At 44.0% G+C, this 20686-nt stretch overlaps 1 protein-coding gene across 1 annotated transcript in view; it reads right to left on the minus strand.

The window, feature by feature from the left end:
- The window catches only part of CPLX1 (complexin 1), a 104140-nt gene extending 84649 nt beyond the window's left edge, over positions 1–19491 (minus strand). Inside the window, exons 1-2 of the mRNA XM_063422967.1 lie at positions 19228–19491; positions 18349–18451 (exon numbers count right to left, since the gene is read on the minus strand). Coding sequence (XP_063279037.1) covers positions 18349–18379 — 31 coding nt within the window. The 5' untranslated portion in view covers positions 18380–18451; positions 19228–19491. The remainder of the gene's footprint in view (positions 1–18348; positions 18452–19227) is intronic.
- Between the last annotated feature and the right edge of the window lie 1195 nt (positions 19492–20686).

Raw genomic sequence — 20686 nt, forward strand, 5'->3', positions numbered from 1 at the left:
ACAGTAATAACTTGCTTTATTGGTTAGAGCGTAACACCGATCACAAAACTCATAGATGCTTTGCCAGCACTCCTATCTAAATTCTAGAAGATTAAGGGCATGTCTCAGTTCAAGGATATTGACAGCTCTCAGGCAGATAATAACACAAGACCTGTCAGACACCATATTCCGTTGTCATGATATGTCCTCACACCACTCAAAACCTTCCTTATTTCCACAGTACCTCTCCCAATTCCACTGCCCTAACAAACTTCCACAAGAGCAAGCAAAGGAATAAAAAGACTAAACCATTGCAATGAACCAGTAAAGTTGACTGCTGTTTAGCAGATTTGAAAGCAGCTACAGATCTTCTTCTTCTTTTTGAAAATATTCCACGCCACAGTAAATTGGGTCTGTAGTTGTGACCTTCTGCCAGGAAGACAATCCTGATAGGAGCAATCTCAGCTAACATGGGCATCCAGCAGGTATGGTAAAGAAACATTGCTGATGTTCTCTCCTATCTCCTTAAGGGAAGCCATTGCCTCTCATAGGTTCCTTTAAAGGTCAGTAAATATCTTTTAAGGTTTGGTTCTTTGGTACCTTTGGTCCTTTGAGGGAAACTCAAAATTTCCCAGTTAACAGTAGTAGCTGTAGCCATCAATATGTTGGTAGAAGGTACAACGAAAAGGCTTCTGGGAAACACTTGTATTGTTTTGTCAAGTATGGAAGCTGATGAACAATTGATTTGCTGTCAGGTTGGAAGAATGTGCTGCTGGTAGAATATTCTGCAAGGTCTATCCTCCCTTTTAATTACTGGTTTGAATAACAACATGGACACTTATCCCATTGTAAAGTGCAAACAAGGTGATTTAAGAAAACAACAGATGCAAGGCTTGTTAGGAGACAGAACACTTTGCATTACCAGGGAAAAAAACAGCAGCTTTCAAGCACAATGGCCTTTCCACAGTTCTGTATCTGGATGAAGGCAAGCGAAAAAAAGGGCTGCCACACAGAGCAAAATTAGCATTATAAGCCTTCTCAAATAATGGAATGCAGCAGACAAAGTGCAAAACCAACAGTGCCTACTAAAAAAGGAATATTCAAGTACATGAACAAGCACAAGTACATGAACACTTCCTGCAAGGAACTCACTGGCAGTTTTGCTGAAAAGATGAGGACAGATATCTAAATTACTGTCACAGCTAAGGCATGGAATACACAAGATTACATTTTGCCCTGCCCCTACAATTATTACAAGATCATGATGAGAGGAAAATCAATGCAGTGTGCCAGGAAATAGCTTATATTGGAGTTTAAAGAGAAGAGCTACTAAATACAGCTCTTCCTCATCCTGACATAGTGTGAGTATATCAGGCAGAAAATCCTCCCATTCCTCTGAGCCATTGTGTTGTGCTGTAAATGTTTAAAGGACCTTATAGCCTCTACCCTGCTCTTTTTATTAGTGGCCAGAATATATGCCAATGCTGTATTTCATCCATCTCTAGCAAAAAACTATCACGGGTCCTTTTAATCACTTCATTATCACCTTTTCGGCCAGAGAAGGATCCCATGCTTACTTTACAGGAAGAAGGTGTAACTGTTCCCCAGAGATCTGCTTGGGGAAAACACATTTTTTAGATTTAGAAACACTAGTTTCTAGTTAAAATGATAGGTGTTACTTTCCAATTTCAAACTGATGCATCCATTTGAGTTCTGTAAAGAGCTTGGTCAAGATCTTCAGCTGGAATGTTACACAGACAAGTTTATCAAACCGAAGTTGAGATAACAAACAGCTTTTCATTACAAATACATCCTTACACCAAAATGAGTCTCCAAGTGTCTGCATCCTTTGATATTTTGTGGCTAACTGGTTTGTAGTACAGCCATGTATCTGTGCATATGCTTACCTGCATAGATCACATAGCAGTGGAAACATTTTTTCAGATAGTCCATGGCAGCTGAAGTCCAGCATACTTGTGCCATGACATTGAACTGGAGCACTAAAGGTCTTGCCCCAGAAAGCAGCACTGCTGCCAGTCCAGCTGGTTTCCTCTCACACATTTTTTGCCATAGGCACAATCTCAGAAGAAAGTAATGCTGGGTTCATGCAAACATTCTGCCCTCTGGTATAAACCGGACTGAGCTTCTCATAACCTAGAGGCCTGTTGACAACACACTGACAGAGTTGGAAAAACATCTAACAATTGATTGGCATCCAAGACCAGAGGTCAACAACATGTCAGGAATAACAGCTAAAGAAGTAGTTCTGCTTCTGATAGTGGGCTGAGGTGATGGCGGGCAGAGAGCAGAAACCTCTTGGCTCACACCTCCTGTTCCCCAATATCCTTCAGAGGCCCAGAATATTCTGGAAAAAAAGACAGGATCTTTCCCATATCACCTATGAAAAATTATCCTACAGGACAGAGAATAAGAGGAAAAATCTGTAGCTAGACAATCTGTCTCATTTGCCATACTGGCACGTACCCATGACCAGAGTCAGCTAAAGTCAGCCAGGTTTCTGAGTAGCTGATTACATACATTTTGCCCTCTTATCCTTAAGCAACAAGGCTGCAAGGTCAGGCCAGCTTCTCCAAGGAGCAGACAAACTGTGACAGTACTCTCCTCTCACTATTCCAGGTAGACTGCTTGTTTTGTTTTTGACGGCATGGAACCAGATATAAATGAGAAGAAAAAAAAAAAAAAAACAACAAATCCTATTCTGCCCAAAACAACTAGTTTCTTATTTTTTAGAGGGCAATTACTGCCAGTTTTAATACACATCTCAATGAAGACTGATTCATGAGCTAACTCCCTTAAAAGGGCTTTGTAGTTAAAGAGACTGGGAATAGGAACCTTGTTAAAATAAAGCTCTACTGAGCATTTTGCATTTCAAGACAGTTACCTCTTATGACTTTCTCTATTTGGTTCTCTAATTAAAAGGTTAGCAAACGTGAACAGGGAGCATTTTACAGAACACAGGGAACCTTAGGTCCCTCTGCTTGAGCCCTGAACTGAATTTAACTACTCAGAGACTGTCAGAGATATAATCACAGCACAGTAACCCCTACACAGTCGCAACAGCTCTTTTGGCAGTGCCATGTGGATATTATCCCTGTAATCCAGACTGGTGATCTGTGCAAATTCACGGCTGTCAATTCTCTGTCTTTGTCCCCACTGCTGGGCTCAGCAAACATCTGGCTATAAATAGTGGCAAGCTTCAGAATCCAGAAGGCTGCAGGAAAAATGTTGCAGCTGTCCAAAAAAGGGTAACAGGTTTATTGGTGGATAAGTGGAGAGCTGAGCCCTCAAACAAGAATTATTGTTTCACTTCCCTCCTTCCATCATTGTGAAGGTCCTGATAGATCACTAGTAAGAATAATCCCCAAAATTTCTATGAAGCACAGACAGAAGCTCTAGCTGTAACAAATAGCATTAGCAAAATGTCAGTAGATTCATGCTGTTACCACCTACCAGCTGCACCATTAAAGGGTGTGTGCTCCTAAGGAGTACATGAGAAAGGGATGCCCAACAGTGCCATGGAGGTAGACAAGGGTGATTTACGGCTCTGTGCAGGGTGACAACATGGGCATGAATCACCCAGTGCCTTCAGAGAGAAGCTAGATTGGAGTTTGTGTGGTGAGGAGAATGGGAAAGAAAGCACCTTCCGGTCTAAGGCCTGCCCATCTTTCTTATACAGAATACGTAAAGCATTCTTGATCCTGGGCATGATTAAACTAACAAATTCCCTCTGTGCCTTCTCAGGACACTGCAGCTGTCCTGAAGTAGCTGAGACAAGTGATGCCAATTAGATCCTCCTGTTAGGCTTCGCATTTTAGATGAGGATAGTCTGATCCTGTGGGTACATCTCAAGAGACAGTTCCTAGGCTCTCCCGTTAAGTGGTTGTAGTGCTATCTTAGCACAACAGTAAATCAGAGAGATAACATTCTGACATAAGGGTTCTTGGCATGAGGAAAAAAAAGGAGACTGAAAGACTAGCAAAGGTCCATATCACTCCTGTCAGCTATTGAGAGGAATGAAAATTAACCATTAAAGTCACTATAGAAACACAAGTAAGCAGAGGCCCAGAAAAGAATCAGAAATCATGTGTGAGTCTCAGATACTTTCAGATTTCAACTGGGACTCAGACCATTTGAAATTAAGTGTGGTCTTCCCCATGATGTCCGTCATCTTTAAGTCAAAACCTTCTAGAACCTTCAAGGTCTTCAAATTACATTACTATTATATTCTGTGGTATCTCTGACTAATCCTCGACAGAAAAAAAATCCCTGCAAAGATGAACAACACTTCGTCTTATAAAATATTTGAAGATGGAGCAGTGTGATCTTTCTCTTTTGCTCTAAGTGAGCTGTACCTGGAACAGAACTGGCACTTGTCATAACCAACAAACTCAGTCATCAGCCTTGTACACTGTTTCCCAGAATATCTGCATACTGCTTCCTAACCAGCCCATTCCTTCCTGGCAGGGAACTTCAGCACAAATGCAAGAAGGAGGATTTCCAAAAGCCTTTATCCTTCAGCTCTTCTCTGAACCCTGAGAAAGTTCTCATGGTCCAAGACATGAAAGGAAGATTTTGACATAGATGGACTCTTATTTCCTGTTTTGCTGAAGCCAAATGGGAATCCAGGCAGGTAAGGGGAACAGCCACCTCACCCTGCAGAGAGCAGACTTCCAGCTCTGAGACAGCTTTCAAAAACTGTAAGTGGTCAGTGAGCAGCAAGACACTCCAGCTGAAATTGGGTAATGGGATTTTCAGAAGAGGAATGGGTTGGCCTCCCCTGCCATCAAGAAATGTATTTACAGAATCAGCTTTCCCCACTGTCAGAAGTAAGAGCAGAATTCCCATTGTTTTTTTTTTCACCTGGTTAAGTCATCATGCTTGAATGTGTAGGTGGCAACAGTGATGCCATAACATAGCAACAAATCATGCTCAGCATCTAGCCCAAAGAGACAGTAGGCACTCCTTCTGGCACTTGGAGTTCCTGCATAAATCTGATGCTGGGTTCTAACCACAACTTCACCCATGCTGCAGATATCTCCCTAGAGATATCTGCCTAGAAATGTAATAGATTCTACATGTCTTCAGGGCTTATGAGTTCTTTTGGATTTTTTCACTCTTTAAACTTCATGGCAAGAGGAATTTTACTTTCCAAGTTGTCCTCCACTGAACAGATTTGCTTTTGGTTTGTTCCCTGGGCCTTAAGTGAGGGGAGAGGATAGATGAGGAAATTTATACAACACTAAGCCAATGTCAGTTTTCATTAATGACACCTTTTTTAGCATGGGCCACATGCTATCTGGCTGTCATTAACCTAAAGGGTAATTTTGTTACCAGAATGGGAGTTTGGTCACCTCCTCCTACCTGGATGACTTATTTACCTTCCTGATTCCTCTAATGATTTATCATAGAATTGGCACTGCATAAGAGTTATAAATAATTCACAAGTGTCAATGTGTTTTATGTATTCACTTCAAACACAATATGAACTGTGCTGCCCTTGCATTTGCTGACTTTGGGCTTCTTTTGGATTTAAAGCTTATTTCAAATCTTTCATAAACTAGACTATTACCTTTTTTTTTCTTTGTCATGAAATACATACCTTTTCATTGAATCACTTCTGTATTCCATACTGCCAGGCAAAGCCACTGTGAAATATCTGTCACCCAAAAGCTGCTAAACCAAATGTTTGTCACTTAATCCTAATCATAATTTCCAGCCAACCAGTAAGGCAAAAAATAAATTACCTTATCAGCGCCACTCTCTTTACATCTGCTTTATTCCCAACTGCAACATAACCAGTTATAATTGAGTTGCAGTTTAATCAACTAAGTGGGCCACCCTGTGAGGAAAAACAGAGGGAAAAAAAAAAGAAAAAGCAAAAAAAAAAAAAGAAGAGAGAATCTAGGTCACTCTGTTCTGAAGACAGCAAAAGAGATAATTGCTCCACTCCACAGCATCCATGCTACACTTGAGGTATGTTTGAGATCTTATGTAACTAATACCATCCCTAGGTTAGCCAGACCATCCCTAATAATATGGCATAAATACCTCTTCCATGTACATGAAGGTGATAGATCTGACTCATCCATTTCAGACTGTGTGAAAACAAGGAATATTCCAAGCCATGAGATTTTGAGGGTATTTTTGTGAGTTTTTAAGAACTTCCTTAAGAAAGGAAGAAAACCCATTTGGTTATTTTATTTGCATCTGCAAGAAATTAATAAAAATACTAGTCTTCAGCTGCTGTGGATTGACAGATCTCTGTCAAGAAAGACAGCTGAAATTTCTGAATTATATTATGCTGTATCGAAGAAGTGCCTGTGAGTGCCCAGGACCTTGTTGTGCAGAATCAAGGGCTGATTGCTCTGGTCACCCAGAGATCATCCCTGTTGGGCTGGATTAGTTCTACTGTCTTTTAGTTAGAACTAATTTTTTGAGCACATAAAAAAGACCTAGTATAGAAGGACCTTGTACAGTACAATGCAAAATGTACACTGAAGTGATCTCTAAATAAAAAATAGACAAATAACTGCATAAGAACCAACTATAAGACAGGATGCCTGTAACAGAGAGAAAAAATTAATGAGTCTTCTTAACTCAGGACAGCCAGTTCACAGTAGTCAACCGAAATAAAAACAGCATTGAAACTGACACACTCTACATTTAACCCAGGGAGAGGATTCACTATGTGAAGTCAAAAGTTTCCACTTTGACTTCACTTTTCTGTGTGGAAACAGAACATTCTTGTTTGTGGTAGTGCTCAAGAGGATGAATTTTACCCATCTATTTTAAACAACTGTTATTGCATCTGCCAGCACAGCAGGAGCGCATACAACTGTTTTGGAGCAGAGGTGCTGAGTACCACCTGAAAATTCCATCAGATGACATTCAAAACACAAATCCAGAAGTCCCTATCAAGCAACTCAGCCATGAGGCAAGTCATTGTGTCCTCAACAGGGGATCTCAGGCCACATGACCAAAAAAGGTGTTAAAACACCTCGACATGGTCTTCAGAGAGATGTGAACTGCAGTGAGATCTCGTATTGGCACAGGGTTCATTGGCAATATAATGAGATGCACAATCAGAAGAATGGGATGGCACGTTCATCCTCTTCCAGAAGCCAATATCTCGCAATGGCAGTGATCTGGTGGTCTACCACTCACCTGTGTACCCTTGCTGTAGGTTTTGTTTGCATAGGCACTCCTGAATCAGTCAGGCAGTTTTAATGACACTTGGCTGAAAAGTTATCAGCCACGGGGAAGGAGCCTTGCAAGGCTACAAGAGACTTTTGAGTCCAAGAGATTCAGTCCTGTAGGAGTTTTTCTCTGAGTGCTGGGCCAGCACAAGGCACCCTCTGAAAATCGCAGCCTAGATAAGAGATTTAAGTTATATTGTAATGTGAGCCTGAACCCAGAATACTGAGATGGCAGACAGCAGGCCCATGAACTGTGGAGTGTATCTGAGTCTAACAACCAGGAAAATAGTAAATATTGGTACTGAAGAAGATGGAACATCTTATTTTTAGACAACTGTCCAAAACCAGGAAGAGATCCCAGAGAAACACCTAGTTCTTAAATGACTTTTATCTCAACTGAAGCATAAAACCAAAAAAATTACCAAATGCATTGAAAACAGCTGTTTCCATGTAAATTGCAGGTAGAAGTCACCATGAAGGGCATTTCAAGCTATGCTTCTTACATGAAACTCAGATACCTCTGCCTGGGCTGAAACACCACAGCTGGAAAGCTATCCAGTATAGACATGTATACTAGAAATTACTTTGTAAATCCACCAAGTGTTTTGAAATAAAATCACTTTCAATCTGAATCCAAAAGCTGATTTCAAATCATCCATGAGCATGGACATAATACAGCTGGCAAACCTCTTCTGTCATACAAAGACAAAGGGGCTAAAATGTTTTCAGAAGAGGGAAAATTTACCACAGCTCTGTAACTAACTCATCCAGAGGAATACAATGCTGCTTCCCACTAAGTGAGGTTTGTGTTCTGGACATCATCCGATGTTAACACATATTGGAAAAAAAGCAAAATTAAGTGTAAAAATTAAACCACTTTTTAGGGAAATTCTGTTATGATGGACAATCTTACGAGTGAAGACTCAAAGCCATGAACTCTCTATTGAGGTACTCAGGACGAATAATTATTTCCTCACTGGCCCTGCCTCCCTGAGCATGTACAATTATTTCAAATGCACCCGAGACTCAGTTTCTATTTCTTCCTGCTTGCTGCAGCAGCAGGATTCCCCAGAGAGAGCACCTCTCTCTCCCACAAGTCAAGCGACAATAATTACTGACTCAAGGATGCTCATGGCCAATTTATTCACATTATTCTTTTACCAATATTGTCCCTCACTTTAAGTAGCTCTTCCTTCACTGCAGTGTTCCCCTCTCCCATGTATTTAGAGAGTAGTGGTGTCCCTGCTTAACCTTTTTCCTCAGCATTTTAATACATCTCCATGTAATTATAAATTTCCTTTCATGCACCATTTATTCCTGTCATTTTGCAGCCCAGATGACATGGAACAGAAACTTCTGATATTTTTGGGAAAATACAGAAGAGAAAGTTGCAATTGTCAAGAAATTTCTTTTAAGTATACAGAATTAAAATAAACAAACAAAAAACCAACCACAAATCAAAATTTAAAAATACTCCTCTGTTTCTAATGAAGTCAAGGTTTTTTCTAAATATTCTTCCATGCACTTTCATTCCCAGCTAGGACTGTGTAGGGGAGGAACTATGCACATATAAAGGCAAAATCTCTGAGTACTTTCTCCTTCTCCTCAATTTTTTTACTTATTTGTGTTCTGTTTGGGGGGTTTTTGTTGTTGTTGTTTTTTTATTGGTGGTGGTGGTGGTGGTTTTGTTTGTTGGTTTTTGTTTTTGGTTTTTTGGTTTTTTTTGTAAGAAAGAACAAAACATTTCACTCAGACTCAAGGAAGAGTAGCACACATTAACTTAGCTTCAGCAGGAAGTAAATAACTGCCAGAGATTAAAAATACATTGGTTTGGATGTGATGTCTTAGTCTCATGTAGTCTTTCATGTTTGCAAAACGTTCACTTTTCTTGATTGCTGAGGAAAAAAAACAAACTTAGGTGTTTAAAAGCTTTTCATTAAAAACAAAAACCAACAATGCCTTGGTAAACCTTTCCAAAGTCTTCTTGCAAATTAAGGTTTTGATTAATATATGCATTTTCAAAGACTTCAAGAGACAGACACTCTTAGGAAGGCACTGGAGCAGAGGCCAGGCAGTCCCACACAGTCCCTGACCAGGGGGCGTGCAGAAGGTTTCACACTACACACAGTAACACCATGGCAGTGAAGTAGAAAGAGCAAAATTCATTGCCAATATCAAGTCAAGGACAAATTTTCAGGTCCATTAAGTCTGGAAATTCAGCTCTGTTTGGTACTGAGAAGCAGAAGGACAGAAGGATGAGGTTTGCTTCCCATGAAGGGAAGGGCAGCGTTCAGAGGCCTATGTGTCTAGTTGAGTCTGTTTTCTTGGGATAATGGTGTCCTGTAATGCTTTCTATGCAAGGGGACTGGGAAAGACATCATTTAACATAGAGATCAAGTGAACATCACAAGCATACCCAGGGTTCCCCCACAGACAAGGCCAGCAATTGAGACAGCCATCTTACACTCAGTAACCTTCAATAGAAGGTTCAAACTTCTTTCCTGCTGATCAAATTTGCCTGAGCTAGCCAGCAAAACCATCAAAATTAGATAGATCCAGGGACACAGAGACATGGCACCTCAACTATTTGTCAACCTAGGCATTCACATACATTTCTTTCCCGTACTTTTTCCTTTAATTTTTGTCTGCCTGCCCCTTCATTGCTCTAATTCTCTCAAGAGACTGAAGTTATCAAAACAGCTCCACCATTCCCCACAGGATTTTTTATTGTTGTTTCTTCCCTTATTTTCCACAGAAGGTAATTCACAGCCATTTGAATCCCAAATTTGTGTTTATGTTGTTACATGTTTGACATTCCTTCAAGGTCAGTATCACTGCAAATAAGCCACGAGACTCAAATCGTGATGCAAAAATGTAAGTAGCTACTAAGCAGATTCATTCTTGTAGATAATGACAAATTCAAATTGCAAAAAGATGCACGAAGTCAGCGGATTAAATTTGTTGTTTGTATTAATGCACTTCTGCAGTGCCAGCATCCACCCAACTCAAAAGCAGCTCATTTAAAAATACAGGAGAGAGGGGAAAAAAAAAACAGTCCTCAAATTGAACAGGGTGGTCATCAACTTGTCTGTAGCAGAGACAAAATTTGTTTGAAGTATTTTGTATCTAATATGCACTGTGATTTGTACCAGTGATAGATCAATAGTAGCCTTTGCCATGTCTGTAATTGCAGCTGTTACCCTTTAGCAAACCACATGAGCATCTGCTCAGCAATGGGTTGAAACTTTCAGCCTTCTCAGCATGTTCTACATCCTGAGACACGTACTCCAGACCCCAAAACTAACCTGAGCAAAACATAGCTGACTATATCCAAGCTCTCACAATCAGACTGAGAAAGTACGATGGCAACCCACAAAGTGCCCAAAGCAGTAAGTTAGCAAATGTCTAAGGTTCTGTGTTGCACTTGATTTCAGCACATGGAACATGTGGTTACAAATACAAAGGCCATGCAGAGGTGCAGTCTCACCTCAAAGAAGAGCATCTAAGGCTAAGGCTGAGTACTTTCTGCCCCATTACTGAAAGAGGACAGAGAATTTGGAGCAGCCCTTACCATGCTGCTGAGGGTCTTCACAGTTTTTGAAAGTGGGCATAGAAATGCTGCAGCTTTGAAGGACTAACATCCCAGTTACCACTTCATGAACCATATCCTCTCTCCAAAGGCCTGAAAAACTATGAATTCTCACCCCGGGTAACACTAGAACCTGCATTTGTCTCTGAGTCTCAGCCTCAGTGTCTAGTCCCTCTCTTGTCTGAACATTATCACATAAAGGTCAGAAAAAAGACCTTGGCCTTCAAACAGAAGAACATGCCTTTTGCATGTAGCCCTCTGACATGAGACAAGCCAATGGCAACACACTAGAGATCTGTCCCTTTCTTCCTGCCAGCCTTCCCTGCTTATTGCCATTCCTTTTCCATGCCTCCTCAACAACTTGGCAGACCTCAAACACTGCTGGAGGGCTTCTCATCTCCATGCAACTGCCACATGAAATTTCCCGTGATGCCATCTTGTTGCTAGGGCAGGTTTTTTTATGCTGTTGCCTTTGGGGGTGCCCCAGGATGAAAGAGACATTCCCAATTCTGTAAGGGCAGGATGGATGTCTTCCTTTAGTGGAGGACATTTGCAGAGTTTACTTAGAGCTTTTGGAGCCCCGTACTTACTGCAGTGCTGAGAAATACAGACCATACAGTCTTGACTTAACTCAGCACAACTTCTAAACCCAGGTAGCCTTCATAGATTTGATTTCATAGCTTTGAGAATTCAAACCCTACCCTTCTAGTCAGAGAAGAAAGCCCTCCCATGGACACCAGCCTTTGTATACACCAGTCTTCTCTAATGTCTGTGCTTTTGCCAGCACATGAACAAGTGAGAAGGTCTCCACTTTAGTTCAATCTAACAGTTGAACCACATCCTGAACTTCCCTCTCCTTAAGAACCAACAAAAACACAAACCAGTAGCTTATATTTTAGAGCATCTAATTTCACCAGCAACATCTCAATAACTATAATCCATCATCCATTAGGTTCCTGCCCAGCTCCAAATCCACTGCTGCAGATAGCATTTCCTATGCAATGCAGGCTAAAATTTCAGCACTGACAAATCCTATTTGTACCTAAACCATGCAGCTGGCAAGAAACCACCACTTTGCTTCAATTATGAAAGGTAAAAAAAAGTCAGCAATATTCAGGTATCCAGCAACAGATATTAAAATCAAAAGCACACAGAATTTCCTTTGAAGTGGACAGAAAAACCCAAGGAGAAGAATCTTTTTTCTGCCATGAATCAGTCTGAGACAGACTACTTAATATATGTGAAATTTTGTTATTTCTCCCTCTCTGGGAGAAAAAATTTCCTGCTTATCCATGTTGCTCTGCTCCAAGCAGGCTTTTGGCAAGCAGATGCCCTGCAGCACAGATCTTATTTGTGGCCTACCTCTACGATCAGCTGAAGGTTGCACATTTCCTCCAAGGATACTTTTATAAGCACGCTGCTCACAGTGCCTGCTTGCAAGTAAGACAAACATAACTAAGATCCCAGCAGACACAAGAGAGAGCTTTGTGTGATGCTAACAGCAACGGGCCAAACAGAGGCAAGCAAATATAAACAGAAGTTTTCTCAAGAAAGGCACAGGAAAAAAGGACCTGGTCAGTTTTTCATCTCCTGGTTTGGATCATAGATGGAATAAATCAGCTGACTATCACTCTAGTTGTTTCACTGGTATCATCTCAACAACAACCATTTGCTTCCTTGGAAGACATCTTTCAACTTAATCAACTTTCTTGAAAAAAATCTCTTTGCCACTGGTACACATCAGGAAAAATAATGCTTTTAATACCATTCCTTGTGAAAAATGTGTGCAACCAATATGCCACCTACCTCAGGTTCCTACCTCAGGTTCCTACCTCCTGTCACTGGATCTGAGGAAGATCTTCTCCATTTTACATCTTCAAAAAGCTGTAGAGAGCAATGAGGTGACCCCTCTGCCTCCTTCTCTCCAAAACAGTAAAAACAGGTCCTTAGCCTCTCCTCAGAAGACATTCCTTCCAGCCCTTTCACGAGCTTTGTTGCCCTCCTCTGGATGCATTTAACACCCTTAAAAACATGTTCAATTTGTGGGGCCCAGAATTACACACAACACAGGTGGAATGAAAATCTGAGAATGAAAGTAAGTGGCCCCCATCCAACACTTATCCCATGTTACAGTGGGCTTGAGATCCCATCTCTCTTGCCAGATTCTCCAGTCTTTATAATTTGGATGCACCTGACTGCAAAATCAAAGACCTCACGTGTTAAAGGTTTCAAGGATCACACTACTTGCGGTTTTGCATTACAGTTTCTGTCCTGCTCCAGAACTTCATACATTAACATAAGCACTGGAGCACAGCCTAGTTGATGCCTGAGGTTCCAGAGCAGCACAAAGGCTCAGCAGAGAACTGAGAAATGTGAGAAACAAGAGAGTGACTTGGAGAAGGAGAAAACAGAAACTTCTGTGTTTATTTCACAGTGAGTTCCATCCTGGACAGATCTGTATTGCCTTTGACTGCACTCAATCTTGCTAACTTCTGCAGGAAAAATTAAGGACTTAATCCTCACTTCATAAGCTACTAAAGTGAGGCATATGCAGCAGTAGAATACACAGAAGGTCACTGCTAAGATGTTAAATACTAGTGTGCTTTTCATTCAGGCTTATCTGGCATTCACACACCCTCACATCTTCCCTAATGTAAGCTTAGCACAGGAGCTGCTCTTTCAGAGCTTAAGTCACACGGTGACTTAAATCCCATTATCTTCATGAGGGTTTGGATCTCTGTCTGCCTTCAAGAGCAACGGGACTCCCCCTGGACTGTGTTTTGTGATACACCCAGCCGAATCAAAGTTGCTGGTAAGGGACACGAAGTAGGCAGTGCCCTCCTGCTGGCATGTTCCAGATGGCAATCTGGTTGCATTTGGCTTGTGCCTATAGTATTTTAAGAACCCTTCTGAACCAAAACAAGAGTCCACTGATTCTTGACAGAAGAAGCAGATATGAAGCAGCAGTCCCCACTCTAAGCTCCTGCCAGTAAATCAGCAAATCACACCTGTATTATCTATCATAGTGAATATCAATCCAGAAACTCAGATGTACCCTTCCTCCCCCTGGGGTTGCACTGCACTATGAATTCAAGGGCTGCTGGAAGCATGAAGAAGAAATTTAGACAGTACCATTCACATACACTGTTAGATGAGAAAGGATTTGCATCATTTATCCACAGGCTGACATTAAAAAGGTCAATATTTAAGGCAGATATCCCAAGCTTTCACCATCCAGTTCTGCCATTTCTCCCATTCACAGCAATAAAAGTATTAAAAGGGCTCTGTGCAGCATCATATTTAGAGCTAACATGTGTTCTGTATACCACAATTTCACAATATTCTGGTCTGCAGAATGTTGCTTTCTGCAGCAGAAAATATCTCTCTCTCTTCAAAGGCATCATGATCCAACATTCCAATAAATTCTCCTCACTTTCCACAGGTTTCCTCTCTTCTTTTTCATAAGAAAGTGTCTCAGACCTTGGACCTCATATCACACAGTAACAGAATGACAGCCAGAAGAGCTTTATGAAGTTCACTGTTTTCTGTTTCAAACCAGTTTTCCTATTTGTCCAAGCCAGCAGTGACAGAGGAAGTGATAAAGCATAGTACAACATGGGAGTCAGGTGCTCATGCACAACTTGCTTTCACACAAACTTAGAAAGAAATAAGCAATGCACAGTGAAAAGCATTACAGCTAAACTCCTTCAAGACCCATTCCAGATCCTCCAGTTCCTGCTCTCTCCTGAGAAGTCATACACATTGGTCATGGTAACAGTAGCCCAGCTCTGACCTGGCTTGGCAAAGAGCACTTCTAATGTAAAATGTAGTCATGAAATTACTCTGATTGTTCTCATTTAAAGAGCTGTCACAGGAACAGCAAAGTGACCAATCACCCTGGCTACACACCGCTGTCAACATCTGTGATGTTGCAGGGTTGGAGGTACAAAATATTCCCTGCTGTTAGTCCTGTGGGAGAAGAAGCAGCAATTTTAAGCCATTAGGTGTCCCCTTGCTACTTTCTTCTTGTTTTACACAGCTAATAAGCATCACGACTTCTCCATGGCTTCTGTCACTGTCAGACAATAAACAGTCTGACTTCCATATAGGGTGTTGAAAGGTCTGAGGTGCACAAAAATTTTAAAAACCCTACAGAAGGAAATCAGCCAAATAACCTACTATTTTATACTGTTTTTCCTGGACCACAATCCCCACTGCTAATGAAAGGGTCAAGGATCTTGAATATACTTAGAGTGGCCAGGGATTTAAAGAGACACATTTCAAGCTGGTCAACCTCCAGGCAGAAACTCTGCTGCCAACACAGCAGCAAAATCCCAGACCTGGCAGGACATCAGAGGATGACCTTCCACTCTACAGAAACAGCAGGCTTCTGCACACACTCTTTAACAACAAGCAAGGGAAAGGATACATTCTACTTCAGCAATACAATAACCTGTTAAACTGATTTCACAAAACCTAAATACCCTCGTCACACAGACTTCCAAACAAAGCAGTGTGACACCACATAACTGCCTTTCCTTGGCGCCTAACTTGCTAACTTAGCTTACCTACCTTTCAAAACATCTTGTTGCCTTCTCCCCCTATTCCAAGGAAAAGCAAATCTGATCATTCTGTGCCATTAGAGACAAGGCTAATATCTTCAGAGTTTGCTTCAAAGGCAATGGCAAAACTCCCACAGAAGCATTCTGGTAAGGTTAGTGTTACTGCTAATTAGCAGAGAGTGAGACCTCATCTTCCTCCATAAGGTGAGTGAGGAGGTAGGAGAATGATGTTTTTCTATCACTACCTTATTTGACCACTCCTTATGACAAAACCTGGTTCCAAGCTCCTCACATGCTTCAGAGATCTGCATTGTCCTGTCCAGTAGGGAAAGGTCAAAAGAAACCACCTGCAAAGTTTTCAAACACAGGCTCTTAGCTATTATAAGCTCTGGCCTAAGCTTCATTTTGAGGCTGTACGCTGGGAAGAGAAAATGACACACCTGTAATGAAAATTACATACCCATTATGCTCTGTCAAGGACACCCAACTGGCCCTCAGCCTTTGTGAATTTTCACCATCTGAGGCAGTTGAAGGTTTAAGCTACCTTAGCTGTAGGTGCTCTGCAAGCAGAATCTATGGCAGGTCTGATTCTGTGTAAATTAGAGGGGACCATAATGACAAAATTGCGATATTTTTTTCTTTCTTCCAGGAGTGCCATAAGAGATTACAAGAATGGGATAAGAACTTTTGCACCATTCAAAAAATCCTATCAAACTGAAAAATGAATTCAGAGGTGTTCTGGCAAAAGCCATATTAAACTAAAATCAGAGCCATGAAATCCAGCCAAAGACTTCCCAGAAAGTGAGGATAATAAAAACAGTCACTAGCAGATCAGACCGTGTACCCTACCCAAAGCAAGCCTATCAGTCAGACCTAGAGGTTTGGTGGTTTGCTCAGTTTGACCATCCTTGTGGACACAGTTCACAGATTATTCTGAGTTGGAAGGGACACAGAAGGATCATTGAGTCAAACAATTAGGAAGATCTCCCTTTGGATATCAGAACTGGCAGACAGAAAGGGTTCTGGCCCCAAAACTAAGGAAGCAAATTATAACCTTTAGTCATTGGTTTGCTGTGCCAGTCTGGCCAGCTTGGATGATTTGCATCAGCTTGGACTTTAATTCCAGAGAGAAACCAGTGTCCAAAGCCACCTTTATTTTCCATATTATATTTGCACTGGGAGATCTTGTTTTATGTTGTTGAAACTATTTGTAATTTAAAAATAGGACTCTGCTTAATGAATTAGCATTTCCTGGATTTTACCACTCTGCAGAGGCTTCTCCTTTATTGAGTAAGTGGGTAAGTTCCAGACACATTAAGTCATCTGGCAGAAGAGCTGGTGCCCTGGGCAGCATCTGGACAGACATCAGGAGCTCAGACTTCACAAAAAGATGCTTTTTGACTTTACCTTCTCAAAAAGTCCTATTATCATACAAATCATGACCTTGGCATGCAACATCACGTTAGAATGAAGGTCTGCCCAGGGTGAATGTTGTTAAGCACAGGCAGACACTGCTTCCAACTCATGTTAATCACCCAGCTGCAGAAAAAAGCAGGCACCGTAGATGTTATTCCTTTGCTGCAGCCCTCCCCCCCCCCCGCCTTTAACTGCGGTCTCTAAGCAGTTATTTCCCTTTACATGGATTTCCAGCTGTAGTGGCTGTATCTCCAGTTTGCAGGTACATTAGTTTATTTCTGTGCAAGCAACCTTGCACTACAGCAAACAGTGCAAAGCCTGCACATTTTAACACTAATTCTCCTTTGAAACAGGCACTGAAGAGTGAAATGAAACATAGCACTGCCGCCACACAAACCATTATCTTCTCACGTAGATGTCTTCATACCTCACTATTCCGTGCAACCAAATTAGTCCCTTCCCTCTCCCATTTGACCTCCCCATTCAAAATACTCCAACTAAAACTTGGGTTGATTGCTCTGTTCTTAATCCTGAGGATTGTGCTCCTGTTGTGAAAAAACAGGATTCAGAGATGAAAACATTGTTTCCATGCCGTGGGATAGAGTCCTGCAGTAAATGCTCAAGTTGTATACAACATCAGTATCACCGCACATTAAACATTTACACAGACCCATGATTCTACAATTTCTTCAAATAAAAAAGAATAAAAAGGGCACACATGAGACAGATTACAAGAGAGAATGATCAGTTTCCTCTGAGGCCAATGTGTCAGTTCCCAACAGCATCCAGGATCACCTCAGTGATGCTTAGACTATTGCTTAGACCGAGTGTCCAGGTCAAGCAGCCTGGAAAGTAACTGTGGCAGAAAAAAGGAATATCATTCCTAAATATTTGTTCAGTGTTTTCAATTTCTCCTACACGCATCCCCACTTTTTCTACTTCACACCATTAGGTTAAAACAATTCCTCACACATGTGAGCTAATAAACAGAAACACATACAAGATTGGCCTCAAATCCAGGTAAAGTGTGTAAGAATACTTTATTATCATTTCCATCCTTATTTTTGCAGTGTTCTTACTAAAAATAACTCTCAAAATATCAGGGACAAAAATTTCCGCACGGGCCATTTTTTGTTCAGGATTTGGCCAGTCTTTGGGGCAAAGATGAAAGAAGGATTACACACACAGACAAAAGGCTTACACTGCCTAAACCAGTCTTCATCCTTTATAATACCTGCCTCAGTGGCATGGCATGAAGCAAATCAAGACCTGCACACTGCACAGCAGGATATGCATCCAGTTGGTTGGATGCCAATTAGGCAGGACCCAGGGCCAGCACACCTTGTGTTGGAGGTCTCTTCTCTGACATGGGGCTTTGGTGTCTGCTTGTTGCTGCCCTCTCCTGCTCAGACTCTCCAAACACTCCACTCTGGGATCATGAATCAGTGACAGGCATGCTCCTCCAAGTCCTCAATAAGCTATTTCAGGTGCAGACCCTACCATAGTAAACCATCCCCTCTCTTTCTGGGGGCAAAGGGTAGGGGTAGGAGGGATTCAAGGCCCCCTGTGTGCCAATCACACTTACCTCCTAGAGCTTGTTTCATAACAAAATCCATGATTTGTTGTTTGGGGTCCTGCCCACCTTCACACCTCACATACACAGAGACCGGGAATCCTTGGAAGGCAGCCTGCAAAGAGGCACAATCAAAAGAGGAACAGTGTCTCTAGGAGAAGAACAGGCTAATGCCTTTTGGTCTTCCTCAGCTCTCTCCCCACAGCCTTCCTCCCTTTGTCTGACTGCAGACAAGTTTCCAGCCCTCCATCCCTCCAGACCCTGCTCTGCACAAAGCACCCGAGGAGCAGAGCTGCATGATGGCCAGCGGTCAGCGGGTGGGAGGAGTCGGGGGTACACGGTGGCTCCCCCAGACTGGGCAATGCCCGGGAGCAGGTGCGGAGGAGCAATGCGGTGCCCCTTCGTGGCTTGTCTCCTGCAGACGGGCAGGAGGGGGTTAAACCTTTGAACTTTCCCGTTTCCCCGCCTGCTTCTCGCCCTCTCTGTTTTCAGAGGGTTTGCTCCGAGGTAGCAGCTCCGCCCGGGACCGCCGAGGGGGCATTTGAAGGTGACGCGCCCTGCAAGTGCCAAGGAGAACAAGCGGGGGATGCTGGACGATCAGGATGTGGATGCAGTCCGGGTGGCGGGATGGAAAGTCCTCCACCAGAACCCCTCGGAAAGCCCGCAGCGCAATGCCAGCCAGGGCTGCACCTCCTCAGCGTGAACCGGGACGGCTCAAGGTTGAGACCGGCCGGCCCCAAGTCCAGCACAGCAGCCTCGGCTGCTGCATCCCACCCCCCGCCGGCTTCGGCACCGGGTCACAGCCGTGCCAGCACCTGGGGGGACGAGCGCTGTCCCCGTCTCTGTGTACCCGCACCCCGCCTCTCCTCTGTGCCCTTCCCGGCCCGGTACCTCGCTCGGCGAAGGGCGCTGTGCTGAGGCGGGCCGGGCCGGGGCAGGTGGCTGCGGCAGGTGCCGGCTGCTGCGGCTCCTCTCCTCTCCCACGGGCTCCGGCCGGCGCCCGTGTGCCCGAGGGTTGCCGCGGAAGTTGCGGTGCGGAGTGGGGGAGAAGGAATGAGTCCAGAGCTTCTCCCTACTTTTCCCCCGCGCCCCTCTTTTTATCACAGCATTTCCGGACCATCCCACCGACACGGTCCCTCCTTCCTCCTCCCCTCGTTGCGGGAGCTGGACTTTCTCCCTCCCCCTGCCTCCGGCTCCCCCGCCCCTTCCCTGCGCCGCCCTCGCCCCTCGGTCTCGGTGCTCGCCGCCGAGCAGGGCTCCAGCGCTCCCCGAGCCCCGCGGAGGGGTGCGTGTATCTGCATGCGTGTCCCCCACCCCAGTCCCGGCTGTCTCAAGCAACCAGGTGTCCTTGTGCTTTGCCGTGGGGGGAAGGAGGGGTGGCTGTCAGCCCGCTGCTGCGTTTTGCAATCGCTTCCTTGCCTCTCCTCGGGAGCCAGTGTGTGTGCCAGGGGAAATCTCTGCAAGCACGGCTTCCTGCAAAAGGGGGAGGGTGTGGGAGAGCGTTCTGCATCCTCTGTTCTGAGTCCTTTCCGGAGATCCCCTTTCATACCCTATGTCCTGGCACGAGTTGGAGAGGCAAAGAAGAAGATAGGGAGGGAGCAAACTCTTCTCCCTCTTGCTTCGCCTCGGATTTACTGTGGCCGGAGAAGAATTGCCGGCTGCTCGTCTCTGTGCACTCGCTATCCAGGTGGGGGGGGGGCGAGGGCGGGGAGGAGCGGGAAAGGGGAAAAGAGGAAGGAAAGTCGTCTCCCTGCGATTGCCGCGGAAGGACGCGAGTGCAGCGATCCGTTGTCCAGCCCGGATTCGGGACAGCATCTGAAGGTGAGAAGGAAGGAGCCGTGCGCGGTGCGAGCGCTAACGTGGCAAGGCAGAGCAGTATCCACTCTAGAGCACCGGCGCCCACCTTTAGGGATGCGGACAGCCGGCTTGAAGCTGGGTGGGGAGGAGACGAGTTCTGCTGCTGATCCGCCCTTTTGTCGCCAGCGGGAGAGGTGGGACAGCAACCCCCAAAGTAACCTATATGGGTCTAAAAGGAAAGAGGGGGCTGGGGTGCAATGCTGCCGGCAGTAGTGGGAGCCCGGGGATGGGGAGCAGCGGCGCCTCCCGGGGAGACGCTGGCACGGCCCGTGGGCGACGCCGCCTGAAGGTCAGGAAGGACGCCGGAGCCGCACCTGGCACGGAGCGCAAAGAAATGCAGATCCAGCAGGCATGACAGGCAAGTCAATCCCTCCCGGAGCAGCGATGCCGGCCATCGGGGCTCCGCAGTCCGCAAAGCTTTCAGATGCCAGCTGCAGATACGGGAGTGCAGGTTTCTCCTCTCAGGGAAGTGTCTACCACCTGGGTCTGCCTC

Source organism: Prinia subflava, chromosome Z, assembly GCF_021018805.1.
Source record: "Prinia subflava isolate CZ2003 ecotype Zambia chromosome Z, Cam_Psub_1.2, whole genome shotgun sequence".
NCBI classification, from domain to species: Eukaryota; Metazoa; Chordata; class Aves; order Passeriformes; family Cisticolidae; genus Prinia; species Prinia subflava.